The sequence below is a fragment of the Protopterus annectens genome, chromosome 9.part0 (assembly GCF_019279795.1).
Source record: "Protopterus annectens isolate FY-2018-M chromosome 9.part0, PAN1.0, whole genome shotgun sequence".
Classification (NCBI taxonomy): domain Eukaryota; kingdom Metazoa; phylum Chordata; order Ceratodontiformes; family Protopteridae; genus Protopterus; species Protopterus annectens.
In genome coordinates this window covers 1,187,980,199-1,187,998,598 of record NC_056743.1, presented here as the reverse complement: position 1 = coordinate 1,187,998,598, position 18,400 = coordinate 1,187,980,199, and the positions used below count along the sequence as shown (strand labels likewise).

Below are 18,400 nucleotides of genomic sequence, written 5' to 3'. Positions count from 1 at the left end.
ATTGGGTTACAGAGGAAGTCTGCTTCACATAGATGGGGATCCTGTTCCATAGACGGGGTATTCTCTGGGAAACATACCTATCTCTCCAGCAGGTCCTATTTATATAACAGGCAAGGTTTATATCTTTAGAATGGGTAATTCTGGTATTGTTTGTGTTGTGGATATGCATGAGTTCCATCAGAGTGGGGTCTGACAATGCCCTGTATGCCAGGTATAGATCTCCCCTCAAAAGCCTGTAAGAGACAGAATACAGGGATAGGGCCTTGAGGCAGTCTGCATAAGACATATTACTTATGGCTTGTATTCTTTTAGTAAGGAACCTCTGTGGACATTCCAGTTGTTGGATATGCCTGGTTAGTTACATACCAAAGGGGGCATTGGACTCAATGACAGGTCTGATGAATGCCAAATACATAGGAACAATGACTTCCTTGGACTTAGATGCCATACCTTTGTTTATAAGTTGCACAACATAAAATGATTTCCTCACCACCACAGACATGTGATGATCAAAGGCCAGATTACTATCTATGTGTGTCCCTAAGTCCCTGACTACTGGGTCAACTTTAAGGAGTGTATTGTCAATATGATAGTTACCAAGAATGGATGACTTCCCCTATTATGCATTTCTTGGCATTTAGTTTTAGTCCATGGCTCTGACACCAGTTGTTTGTCTGTTTTAGCCCCTCCTGGAGAACATTTGGGTCAGTGTGAGATTCAATGATAGCTCCTAATTTGCAGTCATCTGGAAATTTAGTCAGCCAGAGAGCACTGACATTGGCCTTGACATCTGAGAAGTAAATGCCATAAAGGAGAGGTCCAAGGTCTTTCATAGATGATGCAGAGTAACATTACAGTTCTATGCCTGTGCCACTATCATTGATACAGTTGTTTGATAGATGATGGCTCGCTATTAGTAGTCATTCAAGTGATGTCACTTCTGAAGTCATGATGTTTTGTGAAATGTATACGTTAAGGTAGATTGTCCTAAAATATACTCTATCATAAATATGGTGTGATTGCTTGGGTATTTATTTGTGCATTATTTGGTATCACTCAGTGCAATATTTTTGGTGCATAACAGAACAGAACCAGTTAAAACTGTGGAGATGATTCACACAGATTTCCTGTAATGCTTAAGAAGATGTTTAATTTTATTTCTTTTTAAAATATGTTTACTACATCAAGCCCCTGTCTTTTACTTTAAAATTAACAGAGAACAGGCACTTGAAGCTTTCAGATTCACAGTTCTGTATGAAGCAGACAAAACAATAGTTTATTTTAATAAAGTAAGACTTCAATTATACACACCAGCAATGAAGAATATATTGCTAAATTATAGCTTAATTATAGTAGTTTAAACTTTCTCATCCAGCTCTTTACACTTTTTACTTTTTTTTTTCCAGATTTATTGTCCTGAAATGCTTGCAAACCATAATGCCCCTTACCACTGGTCTTGAGCCCACTCATTTCCCTGTACTGGCTATCCCTTGCATTAGAGAAAGTGCTGACCAGAGGCTATCATACAAGCAGCCATGGAGGAGATCTGTGCCCTCATCTCCATCTACTAATAACCCTAACTCCTCCCTGAGGGGCTGTTGTGAGCAACCAGATCATTCTGAGGGACTGCCTCAAACTCTCCATACATGTACACGCATCCACACACACACATGCCACTGAGGGCTGCTTCACTGGTTTTGTAATCCCATGCTTATGTCTCAGTCCATTTACCATTCATTATCTTCAAGCCTCCAACTGCTGATTGTGGACTGGCAGATTGGGACTATCGTCCTTCCTACTGGATGGCTTGGATGATATCAGCTCTCACTCCTACCTCTCTACCAGCTTTCTCGAGCACCTGAGCTGCTATTCAAACATGAATCATCTGGGTTGTAACCAGGGTATATTCCCTCTGTCCCAAAGAGCTGGCTTGCTATTGATTATTTTCTGAACAAATAGCAACATTTTATGTTTATGTTGCTTAGCACAGTAATATGTCTTCTCAAGCTGTTTCCAGCTCTTCAGTTCAAGCAGTTTCTCATATAAAAATATTTATTTTCTACAGAATGAGTTGCTAATGACCGATTTCTGTTCCCTGTGCCCTTTAAAAAGGGGCTTTTTACACAAGAAATGTATCAGCACTTTTATCGTTTTCATTTAGATCAAGATATAAGCACTCCAGTGAAACGGCAGTTATGACCGACTTTTACTGCTGTTCTCAGAGTCAACACTGTAAAGCTACTAATGCAAAACAGTTTTCCTGTAGAGCAATACGGCTGAACAAATGCCAAAAAAAGATCACACTGTCATGTAGAGATGTGTTTGTACTTCTGCGCGCGTGTGTGTGTGTGTGTGTGTGTGTGTGTGTGTGTGTGTGTGTGTGTGTGTGTGTGTGTCTGTGTGTGTGTGTGTATTGTGCATGTATGTATACATGTGTGTGCATGTGTATGTGTGTGTTTGATAACCACAAATAGAGTGGGAAGAAAGGACAAAAACAGCGAATAAAGGGTCTGCTGGGGGAATGTATGCTTGTATTGATTATATTATGCATATACCTTAAATACAATTATACAGCTCAATGTAAGTACCTTGATGCACAGTGTTCCATTGCCAAATTGTTCTGTTGCGAATTTAAAATTCCTGTATAATTATATTTGTTGTTTTCATTTCTCCTTGCGTACTTCAGGCTGAGCCTGAAAATTGTACACTGAGATCAGCATTCTAGGGTGATCAGCAAATGTACGACTGAAGGAAGAAAAACAGGTGGAGCCAACATGCTGATGCAGCGACAAGGTATCTGCAATGCTGACAGCCCGTGTGTAGGTACAAACACAAACCGTAGCTGGCTTGATGGGGTTGCAAAGGATTATCTGATCAGTGATCAGCATATATAATGGAGTACAACTAACACTAGCAGCATAGCTAGGAGGGGTGAAGCAAGCAACTATCACTGGTGCAAGTTATTATAGGATTTGATTTGGAAATGCTGATCGATCAGTAGTGCAGTACTGTTATTCATTTCTTTAATGGCATTTCTGAATGTAAGTACAGAAATGAATTTTGAAACTGCTCTTGTGGTCAGCAGTTCTAAAGTGCTCTAGTGCCTCATTTGTCATATAAGTTGCAGCAAACAGCTTGCTACTGTCTTAAAACCAGAAGCAGCCTTTTTTTTTTGTTTGCTCCTTAACTTTGAGTTGAGGGGCACAGAAACAGGACATGGCTATTGCATGAGGTTAGGAGTACCGATCAGATTGGAATGGACCTGTTTTTTGCCCCTTAACTTACAGTTGAGTGGCACCAGATTGGTGAACATCACTGGGTGCTATATGAGACATCTATGGCTCTTCCTGACTTCTAAAGAGCACTGGTAGTTATGGATTGTGGGTAAATAGAAAGGTTCGACATGCAGCAGATGAACTATGGATCACATATGGGAAGCCTGTGATCCACTGTGATTTCACTGCACACTGTATGTTTGTCATGTACCTCTTAGGCAAAGAGTGTGCATAAGGAGCACTTTACAGGCTACTGAGCTTCATTCTGTAGTCCTGGATTTCATTCCTTCAGACCTAGTTTGCCTAAAGTGTGACTCTGAGCAAGTCACTTAAGCAATCAAGGCTTCTGAGTCACTCCTGGTAAGAGGCACATGCCTGTTGGATTTACCTAACTAATAAATAAAGGAAGCAAACGTAAAAAAATGCCTCTTTTGGGGTAGGGTGACTTCTGCTGTTTGAACTATGTGGAGAAATAGGGCAGTTGTTCAGGGATAGACCAAACTACGAACTTATCAATCCTATCTATCTATTTATTCACACACTTGTACACATACATGTACACATACGCGCGGGCACACACACACACACACACACACACACACACACACACACACACACACACACACACACACACACACACACACACACACACACACACACACACACACACACACTTGCTAAAGTATTTTATCTGCTTTTTAAGGTGGAATTTAATGAAGAATTTTTCTGAGGGAAGGTGAAGTGCACTACTGGCTTTTTAAATTCCTAGCTCTTCTGTGCAAGTTCAAGGAACACCAGCCATTGGGAATATGCCCTTTCCCCATGGCATTGCAATCTTGGAGCTGTTGCATATATATATATATATATATATATATATATATATATATATATATATATATATGTATATATATTTACACTACAGGAGGCTTGCTGCCCTACTGAAAACATCTGTTTTGAATTTTCTTTATTGGTTTTGTGCATTTGGTGTGTGTGTGTGTGTGTGTGTGTGTGTGTGTGTGTGTGTGTGTGTGTGTGTGTGTGTGTGTGTGTGTGTGTGTGTGTCTGTGTGTGTGTGTGTGTGTGTGTGTGTGTGTGTTTCTGTCTGATCTTGCCAATGTTTAAAATGGAAGATTTCTATTGCTTTATGACATACTGCTTTACCACAACTCCCCATGCCTGCTGCTACTCCCACCAGCCTTTGTGTGTTTCATTTACTCATTTGTAAGCAATAGTTCAAACCTTATTGCCAGTTACTAGGTAATTACAACAATTGCTTTAATAGGTCACTGCCATCATGTCATAAGATGATAGCCAAGCACCAGTCACCTATGCAATGAAGGAAATGCTGATATCTGTAAATGTTTAATGGCTTTATTCCATTTGTATAATTCTATTATAAAATGAAAATATGTTATACAAGCTTTTCAAAACTGAAACTACTCAATGAATAAGGATGTTAAGTTGTTTCAGACTAGTAGGTTAGCCTTAATCAAAGATGCCAGTTTAGTTGGCAAAAAACTTGCTTGCAATGGTTTTAACCATTTTAATTCCCTCGACTCAGAAAAATGATGATGTTGCATTTGCTGCTAATATTGAAGAAGAGGAGTAGCAACTATTTCCCCACCAGTGCAGACAGTAAAAATTGCTGAGGTCTGGGCATCTGCCTTCTCAGCTCACGTAACTTTTTTGTTTGGTTTATTGTTGTCTTGTTACTTACATTACACATACCTGTTTAACCCAGAGTTATTTCTGCTATATGTTCTTCTTACAGCTTTCACAATTATACAATTTTTCCCTTTGGAAGCAGGCATTGCACCTTCATATGATCAAACCATGGCATTATACTTAAGCATGATAAACATTTCAAGCAGACTAAAACAGATGACAATAAAGCAAGATGAGATACTTAATACATTTAGTAAATAGAAAATCACATTAATAATATTAACATTTTAACCAAGTGTTTTTTACTAATGAATCTGCAATGTAAAATGGAAAGGCAGTGGACAAATTATAGCCTTTACCAGAAAGGACAATGGAGAACTTTGTTGTGTGTTTGTAGATGTCTGGCGTTTGATTGTTAGTGGCAACTTTAATGTTAATCTTCAGGAATTCTTTCCAAGGTTTTTAGCCCATTTTGAAGTCAGCTATACAGTCAAAGAAAGAAATTTGTGTAAAGCATCTTCATCAGTAACCTCAGACTCACTCTAACATCACAAACAGCAACTGTATAGTTACAAATGTAGTTATTCTGCGTGTATCAGTGTGCAATGAGTACATTTTCTATTTATAGGCAAATATCATACAAAGATCATAAGGAAAATAAAGATATGAAATGTGTATAAATATCTAGCATCCACGTTTGCCTTTGTGGTAGCTTAAACAATCTTGCCATTAACATTTATATATATATTTTTTTGGTGTGCAGATCATGACTGGTGCTACATTGAGCTCTCCTGTGGTAAGTACACACCGCTCAATTCTGTTCTGTTTTTCAGTACAAGTGCTAGGAATGACAGCACCATAGTTCTTCCACCAGTATAGGAAAAGGGAGTAGGGGAATATTATCCATTTATCTGTTATTCCATTCTAAAATAAATCCTAGCCTTCAAAGGGTCAGTATGGGCTGGGAATGATTAAACCTTCATTGGTGTTTTTTTTTTCTTTTGGGAGAAAGAGGGGAAGAGTGTTAGCAAACAAAGAATCTTAGAAAACAAAGCAGTGTCATGATACTCAAGAATTGTAGCATCTAGGAAGGGGGTAAATGCACTGCTTACCCTGTCTACTTCCTCATTACTTCTTTAAAAAAACAGCAACTGTCTTAGACCTTCTCAGGAGTGTATGATTGGTTGCGACATGCAACTTTCAGTCTTCAAAGACACAAGTAGGCTTGCAATGACCTGGTAGAGGCTAGAGGTGTAGTAACTGTGCTGCATTTTACAAGGGATTGCCTGAAGTTGTCACAATGCTGTCATCCAGTTGTGCTCTGGAGGAAGATAAAGCAGAGGAGAATCTCCATACTTGGCATATCTCATGTCAGGCATGCTGACTTCTTGCTCAGCTCCTTGCAGTAGTCTGCCTGTGGTAATCACCAACTGTTTTTAAGGCTACATTCTCCAGAGAGGACTGTCTCTGCACAGGTTACACACTGCGGCACCTCATTGTATAATGGGTTTATGGAGAGATAACAGAATGGGAATAAGGACTATGCCATATAGCTCTCACCACTGTTATCTGTTTGGGTAGGAAAGATAAAACAAAAATATAAGGTAACATGATTTCTACTTTATATGTACTGTTGATTTAGCTTCCGGCAATTTTATATTTGTTTTTAATGGGGTCTTGGGTAGTAATGCATTAATTAGTTGATCTAATGCATGTATTTTAATGTAATTTTTTATTCTTTTTGTTCCATTTATAGAGAATATGTTTAGTTTTCAAATAGTGATGCAATTTATTATTTTATTTTATTTATCTATTTTATTTTTCAGTGGAGGCCTGGGGAGAAAACCTCCAATACAAGAAATAAGAAAATATACATTTTTTACGTAATAAATAACAAAAACAGGAAACAGAAGAAGAAAAAAACAACTTACAGATGCACACAAAAGGAAAATGCACACATTTTAAATGGGAAAATAAACAAATATGCCTAAGCATTTTAACATGCTTAAATTTTACAGAGAGGATTAACAAGTATGTCTGCAGTCAATACACTTAGAATAGGAAGTTTCACAAAACATGGCAGGTAGGATAATATTATAGGAGGAATAGTAAGGTTGGTCAGGTTAGTTGAGTAAATAGTCTCATTTACTAGTAGAAGCAGTAGTTAACATAGCAAGAGCAAGAGGTAAGGGAGGTGAAGGACGGTCGTAGTGTAAAGAAGAAGGAAGAATTAAGGATAGAGAATTTGATTAGAAGATGGTAGGTTGATTTATCAGCACAGAGGGTTGGTGTTTAGGCAGAGAGGAGTAGAAGGATCTGAGATGGAGGAAAGAAAGTAAAAATGTGAGGGTGGTAGTTACAAATCAGATTAAAAGAGGAAGAGAGGGGGCAAGTGGGGACAGAGGAGAAAATGTTTAACTGAATTAGAGTAAAGTAAAGGGGTAGGAGTCAGGTTGGTTCTTCAGAGCAGGGACAGATACATGACCTGACTAGGAAACCTTTTAGTTTAAACTTGAAATTCTAGAAATTAGAGCTAGTTCTAATATCTAAGGGTAGCACGTTCCATAGTGTAATCACTGAGTTGGAATATAGACATTGTCCAGCAGTTTTATTTGGTTTGTATATAGTTAAGAGCTGTTTATCTTCATAGCAGATAGTATGGCTAGGTGTGTAGATTTAAAGTATTGTTTTTAAGGCAGGGCAGAGGTCAGTATTATAGATAACTTTATGGGCAGTTGTTAGTTGGAGGTAGTTAGATGTTTCAGGAGTTCCAGCCAGTTAAGGAGGATATGAGCTGAACAATGGTGTTTAAAGTATGGGACGCCTGTTGCAAATTTGGCAATTTTGTTATAGCAGGATTCAAGCTTATTTTTAATGTATTCTGAAGGTTGGTTCAAATGGGGGCATCATATAGAAATGAGGGTAGTAGGTAGGTTGTGACTAATGTTGTTTTGGTGGTTGTATCCATGACGTTTTTGTGTTGAAAGAGCATCCCTAGTTTGTGATGTGTTTTTTCGAGAGTGTTATGTATATGAAGTTTAAAGGTAAATTTGTTATCTATTATTTGTCCTAATAATTTAGTATATGGAACCACATCAATTTCTGTATTGTTTAGTGAAAATATTAAAGTCAGTGGAAATAGGCTTAGAAGAGAAAAGAAGGAGTTTGGTTTTATTGGGGTCAAGTAATAGTTGTGTATTATTGAGCCAGGTCTCGACTGAGGAGAAGGCAGTTTGGGTTATTTGGCTGAGGTGTGCTATGTTGTTGGAAGAGATAAGAGATAAGAGAAGTCATCAGCATTTTGGATTGCGGAACTTTGGCAGGAGGCAGTGTGGAGATCAATCATTTATGAAAGTGTTGAAGAGGAGAGGTCCAAGGATGGATCCTTGGGAAACTACTGTTTTGTTGGTTAGATATTGAGAGAAATAGTCTTGCCACTTTACACACTGTTGCCTATCAGATAGTTAGCTAGAAAACCATTGTAGAGATGAACTGGAAAGGCCAATGGAAGAAAGTTGGTGTAAGAGTTTAGGGTGTGAGATGGTATCGAAAACTTTTGATAAATCAAGAAACAGTGCTGAAGTTAGTTGGGCAGAGTCTCTTGCTTTGTTAATTGTATCCATGAAGAATATTAGTGCGGTAGTTGTACTATGAGCTGGTTTAAGCTGTGCTAGGTGAGTGTTAGCAGTTTGTTGTGATAGTTCAGAAGTTGTTTGTGTACACATTTTTATAAGATTTTTGGAGAGAGGAGCTAAGATGGTGATGGGGCAGAAGCAAGATAATTCAGTAGATCTGCCTCCTTTATGTAATGGGGTTATAATAGATTTTTGCCATATGCAGGGAACAAGGGATTCTGTGATGGATCTATTGATGAGAATGCTGTCTGGGTAGGGAATGGCATCTGTAACAATTTTCAAGTAGTCGACAGCAGGGTTATCACGAGAGAAACAGCGGGGTTTTATTTTATGTAGCAGGTTACATAAATAGTTAGTAGATAGAGGATGCAGTATGAGGCTTGGAGGTTTAGAGGCTGCTGATGAATGTATTGATCAGAGCTGAAAGGGCATGTGGTATGTTTGGATGCTGTTAGAGAGGGAGGTGTGTTGAGGTTAATTGTTGAATCGTGGTTAGTGTCTTACTGAAAGTGTTGACCAAGATAGCTATACTTTCTATAAAGTGAGTGTTAAACAATTCTGTAATTTGGGATGGAGACTTGTCTGTGAATGGGAAAGGGTTTTGATTGGACTCTGGGATGAGAATGGATGAGATAGTAGACCAAAACTTTTTAGGGGTGTTTTTGTGGTTGGTTAGTTGTTGTGAATAATATTATTTTTTATCACTGGTTATAAGCTTTTTTGCCTGATTATGGTAGACTTTGATCATTTCTGTTTTTCTGCCATTCCTTACATGCTCTGTCTCTGTTTACTAGGAGGGCTTTTGTGGATTTTGTTAGCCAGGGTGCATGATTAACTTTTGCAATATCTGCAGTACATTTTCTGCTTAAATGGCCACATTTGAATATTTATATTATTATGCTGGCTTGTGCATACACAAGACCAACATATTGGTTCAGCTGTGTGCTCTCTATATGATGTTTTCTTGTTATTAAAAGTACTTACGAAAGCAATGTGACTTTTTAATCAACATCAGGAATCTGTATATCACTTTTCTGCAAAAAAAAAAAAAAAAAAAAACAGAGCACTTCTGAAAAGAATTACATTTTTAAAATATAGAGCAAAGTGCTGTATATTACTTCCCATGATCATCAGTGTCTGTTTTTTTTTTCTGCTGGAATCAGGTTTTTCACAAGTTAAAAAATATGCATATGTATTAAAATTATTCAGCCTGGAAAATTCAGATGAAACCTTTACACATATTGGATGCTGCTTGACAATGGCAAAATATGCAAAGAACAGATTACAGCTCTGTAATCTGTGAAACTGCCTATTTTAAATTAACTTGAAAGATAGCAAGATATGTTGGTGGCATTATAAAGCTGGCCAAACTTTAAATATACCTAGCCCACCACAGTAACACTGATGAAGGTGACAAAAAGTCTTTCAGAGCTGGTTACTTGTACAGATGCTCGATTTCTGCTTGTCTGCAAATGTGTGCAAATGCACTCCAGTTATTTATTTTGTATAGCATTTTGTCAAAGCAATTAAGGAACTCAGAGCATACATTTACAACTGCCTAAATTACTGAATGTAGTAGCAATATAAACACCATGCTTAGCAGTAAAAATAACCTAGAAACATCCATTTTTATGGTTGCAGGAGGCAACAGATAGAAATTATATGCACTTTTCTTAAGCATCATAGTGAAACAGTATGAGCTCTGAAGAAAGATCAGACAGTAAATTGTGGGATGAGACCTTAATGAGAAGACAGTAACAATGGAAACCCTAAATAGTAAAGCAATGTTTTCATTTCGCTGTTGAAAAGGAAGAATGTGTCAGCAAAGGCACACTTTTCCATCCCTAGTCTTCTGTAGGTCAGATGTCCTAGTTGGGCAGTACAGGGCTGAGTCAGCAGAACACCAAGCCAGCTTAAAAAGCACTAGTGCAATTAAAGCAATGTCCATAAAATTAAAATGCAACCTGGCTCAGAAATCTGGATTTATCTAAATGTAGTAAGGTTAGGCATTATTGATGTTACCTAGAATATCACCTAAAAACTGGAACATTTTCTCTTCTTCAAAAACATTTGCTATGTGTAATTCATTTTTCTTTTGTCTGTTTTTTTAGGGCCTTCTGCTTGGGCAAACAAATTCCCTATGTGCGGGAATACACATCAATCACCAATTAATATAGAGACGGCAAGTGCCAAAGTGAATCCTGACATGAAACCTCTTATTTTTGAAAGCCCATCTCAGCATAAAACCAGGGAGGCAACAGTGACAAATAATGGCCATAGCTGTAAGTCATTTTAGTTATTTGCAATATTACATTTAAAATCATTAAATGCTGAGAGGCCATGCCTATAGAGATCAACATATTAATTCCAATTTTTTTTAATGCCAGTAGATAGCTGTGAACTATATTCATATGAAACTTAATATTTGCATTGACAAATACAGTTTTTAAGACTTAAGACTAAATTGCTTGACAGTTTAACACAGAGTGATCTGAAAGTTGACTATATAACCAAAGTCTGAGTTTTTTAGAGGGAAGACTATAGTATTTGGGAGTTTAGTGCAGCGATATAAGGTGATATGCTGCCAATGAACTATTTGTTAGCTTAACCTAGAGAGGGTTAAGGCTACCAACTTCTACTGAGTTTGATTTAATACTTCTGGGTTTGATTCTTTGACCTCCACTTGCAAATTGTTCAACTCTAACTCCATTAACCAAACAGTATTCCTGGGTTACCCTGGAAAAGAGGCACATGAGCATAATGGGATCACTTGAGTAACGCATGAAAAATAAATAAAGAAATAAATTAGAATATTTTGTACTCCATGGACTAGATATGTCTTTTTAATACCCTTAGTGAATTATCACTTGTAACATAGACAACTTAACATTTATATGGAAGCAACCAAACCATATTAACAAGTTAACATTTACAAACATTATACATCTCATATATTTTATATATCCTATAATCTAAGCAACATTGCCTACATTATTCAGATCCTGCCTTCTCTTAAACCTGATTCCATGTTTCTGCATGCATTGCTCCCACAGTTTCTATTTCTTTCTATTCCATGTAATTTGCTCCTACCCCTTTCCAAAGATCCAACTTTATGTTCTCTTATCTTTGTTACAATATTCAATACGTCAAGTATAGCTGGTTTAGATTTTGATTTCCATTTTCTAGTAATTGTGTTTATGGTAGCCGCTACAATTAAACTTGACAATTTTTAACTATTTCTAGGCAATTCAGATCCTGTATCCCAGGTCAAAAAAATAATTTCCTTAGTTACACTCATTTGCTGGCCCAGTTTTTCTGACAGAGTACTCTTCATGGAATTTTTAAAATCTGCCAACTCATTATACTCCCAAACATATGTTCCAGGTTAACTCTTTCTTCCCCATCAGACGTCTAGCATTAGCTATCTACCTGAGGAAAAATTATTTAGAGTCTGCTTAACATATAAAAGTATCTATGCAAACACTTCAGCTTTTGGGTAGTAGTTCATTTTAACAAATCCTATGTTTTTTAGTATTTTTTTCACCACATTGGAGACATACATTGTGTGAAGCACATGTTGTAACCAATCATGCAACTATTATTTTCTGAATTCTTTGCAAATAGTTGACCCAGATCACTTCTGTTGCAACCAAATATACCACGACATATGAGAATCTACAATGCAGTTACGCAAAATGTATGGTTTTCTGGCAAATCATTGAGGACTGAAGTTACTAAAGAATGACAGACATTTTAGTTTTGGACTTCATATATTACAGAAAGTGCATGCTAACATGAAACCTCTTATTCTAGCAACTTTGTAGTCAGTAAGAAAAATGTTTAACAAATGTTTAACACCTATCCTTGAATAAGGGCCTTTGTCCTACCTTTGTCTCCCATATTTTTGACTTTTTTCAGAATTCCTGCATTAAGAGACTGAGAGGTATTCATTGCATGGCTGGTAAATAAGAAATGGAATTGCAACCCACTGCTCTTGCTTCCAAAGAAATAGATCTATGCTTTTCTCTGCAATCCGTATCCCACCACTGAGCAAACTTTGTGACCTGCTGTCTGCCTTCAGCTGAGGCCTAGATATCTGCTATAAATATTGTCACTGTACATCAGCTGTTACCATGTTTGTAATTTGACATTAATCATCATGCTGTGGGATTCCCTATCTGAAAGGATAAGGCTCTTAGTGGAAAACTCGGCACATATCTGTCTAGAGGCTCTTGTTGGTCCAGTGACAGTGACATCAGCATGATATGCTTGAAGTTTTGGGTTCAAGCCCAAATGACAGCTAATGTTATCCTTTCACTTCTCTGATTCTATGATGCTAACCATGCCTAAGCAGAGGATTTTCAGTATGAGAGTGCATGTGTATGTATTTGTAATCTGATTCAAATTGTGTAGTATTATCTTAGCTAAACATGTATTGCTGAGCTTTTTTATTGTTTCCGTTGAGTTTCCAGCTGTAGGCATTACAGCCAAGCCAAATGACACAGTCTCAATAGCAAACACTACTATAAATAAGTGGCAGCAGAAAACTTCCTAAATATTCATCTTAAGCAATTATAAAAAAAAAAAAAAAAACTCTGCCACTCCCAAATTTAAAAATTGTGTTGAAACATAGTTTCAGCTTTACAGCTGTTTTTCCCTTACCAGTAAAATAGTTGATCCAGGTCATATAATACATGTCTGCTTATATGTTACAAACAATAAGAGCAAACCTCACTTCTGGAGGCCACACACACTGTCTGCCCTTGAGTGTAGTGACTGATGTGGTGCTGTTTCACTTATGGTAAATAATGACTGTGGGCTGCTCACCCACTTCTTGATGGCTGTAAAGATGATATATTTCCATTGTTTTTTTCTTATGACCCAGCTACTCAGATCTCACCCACTAACAAAACCACATACATACACAGAATCAGATGAAACTCAAAAGCAGTGTTACAGAATCATACATACGAACAAATACTGTCACCATTGAATCAAAAATGTCATAACCTATTTACGCAGCCTGCAGAGTTATAAGTACTATGCAGGACCATTTAAATATTGAATTCCAGAATTTACCACAGATGGTATTATGGCCTAGGTGACAGAGTTACCTCCATTCTCATGAGTGGGTTTCAATGTAATCAGTAGATGTTGTTAAGTAATGACAATAATAAAATGAATTACTTTTACCATATAAGACCTATAAAATATTAATTTCAGTCCAAAATATGTGAATCGTGAATATTTATGTTAATGTAAACATGTGAGTCATTAACATTTAAATTAATGTAAACAAAGTATTATTATATGCAGGTAGTTTTAACATATAAACAGAAGTATACCAGAATGTTATAAAAAGATGATACAGTGACAAAAACTAAAAGGTACTGGAAAACATAAATGACCTAGTTCTGTTTCTCAGCATCAAGTTACAGACTTTGCAAACTTTGCAGACTGCAAATCGACACAATACTTTTAAAGGCGATTCCAATCTTCCTTCACATGGTAAATATTCCTCTTCTCCAACCAGCAAGCCTAAGCTAATTAATTGGTGCTGTTTCCACACTGTCTTTCTACATTTCTCAAAATGTTTTTTGAAAAAAATCAAGCCAAAACTGAAACATTGGTTCCATCTACTGGCATACCTCTCAATAGTCTGTAAATTTGCTAAGGGTTGAGATTTCTGCCTCATATTTTTGGCTGGTTCCTCATAAAATTGGTGTTTTTCAGGCAAATCAGTGACAATTGAAGTCAGTAAATAATGACAGACATTTAAGTTTCAGACTTTATATCCTTCAAAAAATGTGTGCTAATCCAAAACCTGTTATCCTAGCAACTTTCTAAGTTTCTTTGAGCAATATTTAAAATTGGACCTTAATGTTGGGACTTTGTCTTCACGGTTTTTTATCTTTGTCCAGAATTCATGCACTAAGAGGTTGAGAGGTATGTGTGGTAATTCTGCTTACAGAATATTCCATTATCAGCTAGGTGGCAATTATAAGTGTCTCAGACAGAGACTAATTATATAAAATTTGCATATGGATTTTACAAACCTCAGAGAAAATGCATATTAATAAGATATTTCACAATGATAATAAAGTTAACTTAAAAAGCAAAAGGTAATTATGAAAAAGAAGCTTCCAAATAGAAGGTGGCGAAAAAGCACTACTTAAGAGAAAAAGAAAAGGCTAGCTGTAGTTAATACAATTTCCAGGATCCAGGCCATGTTCAGTAATTCACATTCTGACCCGCCTTTATCTAGCTTAATTCTAGTTCTTTCTAGATGGCTGTTAAATATGTACATAAATAAGGATACTTATAACCAATGTAGTTAAAGAAGAGGTGTAAGACCTGATGTGCTTTCATCAAGAATCTTTATCAAAATGTCAGATGAAAAGGGTCACATGATATACTATACTCATTATATGTAATATCCATTTTTAAGCTGTAGTAACTAAATGGCTTCACATATGCCTATATATGTGATAAGCCGCTTACTTTTAAAAAATAGATCTTCTCTTCTGCATAAAGCATTTTACTCTAGACCAATGTACACACACACACACACACACACACACACACTATTACAATGCACATTATGTGCAGTAGTTGTTTATTTCAGTGTATTCTTTGTAGACCAACCTGAGCATTTTCAGTATTTACAAAGGGAAGGAAAAAGTAAAAAAAACATTTTTTAATAATATTTGGGGGAGAAGGAGCATGAGGTGAGATTAATGGTGGGGATTTGCAATAATGGCATATGTAAGGGAATGGTGGGAGTTAGAGATAAGATGGTTGGGAGGAGTTTGTTGAATGCACCTATTGCTGTTGAATTGTGAGATGGGTAGGAGGAGTTTGTTAAATGTACTTATTGCTGTTGAGTTGTGAGTGATTGAAGAAGGGATGAAGGGTTAATAAGATGCTAATGTTTTCAGGGAATTCCTTGGGATGTGAAACATTTACATGATGTTTCTTTGAATATGTACTTTTAAGTACGTACTGAATTCATTGACTGGTGAAGTAGATTGCCATTCTGTTGGGAGAAACTGTAAATCTGAGGAACCATTATTGAAAAGTTGTGATCAGTGGATTAGAGTTTGCTTTGTGGAATGGGGAGACTGAAGGAGGATTTTGTTGTGGTTCTTCTAGTGAGACATCTTGCAAAGAGGTGGAATGTTTTGTTATGCATTAGATTATATGTTAATAAGTCTAGGAGTAGTGTACAACTTTGTTTTATGGGAAGAAAATTGGCATTGGTTAGGACTGGGCAGTGATGCTCTTTGGGGGAGGAGCAATGCTGATGAACCTACAAGATGTGCTTTGTAGTACTTTGGAGGGTGGATAGACTTTTCTTGTATGGTGGAGCTAAAAGGGGTAGACCATACTGATATTGTACCAGTAGGACTCCATTGCCTATACCTTCTTTTGATGGGTAAAAGAAAGTCTAGTATTTTTCTAGCCAAGAAGAGAAGGGTGTTGATTTTGGACTTTTTCGCTGTAACATAGTGCTGTAAATTTAGATACTGGTCCAGCTAAATGCCTAAGTATTTAAAAGTAGGGCAGATTTTAAACGGTCAGTACAGTAATACTTATTTAACTATTTCAGCTTACTGATCCATGCTTTCTCTGTAATCATATGCATCATGTACAATCATTATATTTATTTTAATTTAATATCCACATCTAGACTAAATATTTACCAGTGACGACACAAAAAGAATAATGCAACATTTCACATGAATCTCCATATCTGCATTATACACATCAGGTTATCCAACACTTGGATGAGTGTAAGCCGTTATACTGTTTAATAAGATTCCTCAGTATTTGCACCATTTGTTTCACTTGTCTATTGTTATGTGGATACTTAGGACTTAATGTGTTTCAATTCCCACCAATTCATAAAATTATGAAACTCTGAACCTTTATCTGAACTTACTTCTTTGGGAGTTGCATTTTTCAGGAAAATAGACTTCAGTACTTTTACAATGCAAAGTATAGTGTAAGGCAGACAGTGTAGACTACCCACACTAAACAATGAAACAATGTACTTGATTGCCCAATGATTTAGGTGTTGCATTCAGTGTGAAACAGTCAGTTGTAGAGCTACGGGTGCAGACTAACCACACTAAACACATGCACAATGTCTTCAGTTGTCCTGTAAAACAAATGTTGTGCTCATCAGAGCATTGATGGGCAACATCTGCTGAAATATATGCAGCATTGTCAAAAACAGTATATTTATTTATTAATTAATTTATTTTATTTTATATTTGTTAACCGGGAAAGTCCAACTGGATACAGGTCTATTTTCAGCGGATGCCCTGGGAGAAAAGCTCCAAATGTACAAAAACAAGTGTAAATACATGAAGACAATATTACAGTAAAGCCTCTGTCAGAAGGCATATACTGTAAAAACACAATACTGCAGCCATGTACTGTTGGACCTGTCACACCCTGATTAACAAAATGTTCACCAATGGCAGTACCTGCAACAGCTAATCACTTCATTTGAACAATACGCAAATAATACCTGCTTCACTATCTGAGCAAATGAGGGTTGAACCTTTATGAATCACCCTTTGGTATGACAGCAGAACAGCGAGAGCATTTTTTTGCACTGCCATCACCTTGTATGTGCCGTTTGTGTATGATATCTGTGTCATAGTGGCACCACAGTATTTCACACTGGAGGATGGTATCACAAAAGTAAGCTAATGAGTCTCAAGCAGGCACACAAATGATGTTATAGTAGAATCAAGCATAACTTAATGAATGGCAACACAGATTACTCCAACACCAAGAACTGTCATCTTAAAAAGCCTGTGAACTAGATTTGACACTAACAAGATTTTCTAAACATTTACAGGCAGTTCATCTTCCTACTTAGTTAAAATAGTGGATTTACGATAGTTATAGACATGTCAGTTCCTTCCACTTTTCTGGAAGTGTTGTTTGGAAATTATGCCTCTTGCAGAAGTGAGGGGACAGCATTTACTGTCAACTTATTGCATACTCTTCACCTATCCCTTGCTGGGTGCCTGCAGTAGGGCTGGAGTAAACTAATCAAAAGAAAATTTAACCAACCATGATGGCTGTCTCAGTAATGGCTCCTCCTGAACAACCTCCACACTATGATGGGATCAGCTTGGCTGATTGGCCATTGAAAGGGCTGATGAGCAACAGAAAGTGGGGAAAGAGTGCAAAATAAATTATACCTCTGGTGCTTACAAGATGCTAAATAACATTCTTTGAAATCTCTACATGACCAAAGGATTATTAATGGAATGCAGTTTTAAACTAGAATCATTGATCTACAACACACGCACTAAGAAGAACTTAGCATTAGGCACAGTTGCCACTATTTTTAAGTTGTTTGAAATGGATAATGTTCCCTTTAGGTCCACTTATTTGATCTTGGGCATTGGTGCAGTGTCTCAGCTTGTCTAATTTGTGATTGTTGCCATGCTATTTTCCTCTTCAATTTGCTTTGTCTATTGTAGTCCCTGCTTAGCTTTACTTCTGAAGCAAATAGAACTCATCTCAGAGAATGTGCAACTGGTACATCCTCAAGGGAAAAGTTAATATGACTGTCTTCTTGCAATAAGCCCAAACCAGAAAAGTAATTTGCAATGCTTATCTAAGATATCATTAGCATGGAATACCTGTCTTAGATATCATCAGCAACTTGAGTTACACATGCTGTACTTAGTAAAATACATTTCTGGATTATCAGTAAGGTTATATAATGAGTAGCGTTAAGAAAATGATCTTTGACATTTAACACTGTATTTATCTGACTTTCATGAACATACATAGTAG

The 18,400-nt window shown here is 36.8% G+C and overlaps 1 protein-coding gene across 4 annotated transcripts in view; it reads left to right on the top strand.

Annotated features, from left to right (window-relative positions):
• Positions 1-18,400, top strand: part of LOC122811923 (carbonic anhydrase 6-like) — a 255,244-nt gene that overhangs the window by 10,854 nt on the left and 225,990 nt on the right. For 2 of the 4 annotated variants that reach the window (XM_044084092.1, XM_044084095.1), the window contains 2 exons: positions 5,704-5,736; positions 10,687-10,857. In XM_044084092.1, coding sequence (XP_043940027.1) covers positions 5,704-5,736; positions 10,687-10,857 — 204 coding nt within the window. Of the gene's footprint in view, positions 1-2,686; positions 2,794-5,703; positions 5,737-10,686; positions 10,858-18,400 lie in introns of all 4 variants that reach the window. The other 2 variants (XM_044084094.1, XM_044084093.1) reach the window with 2 other exon arrangements.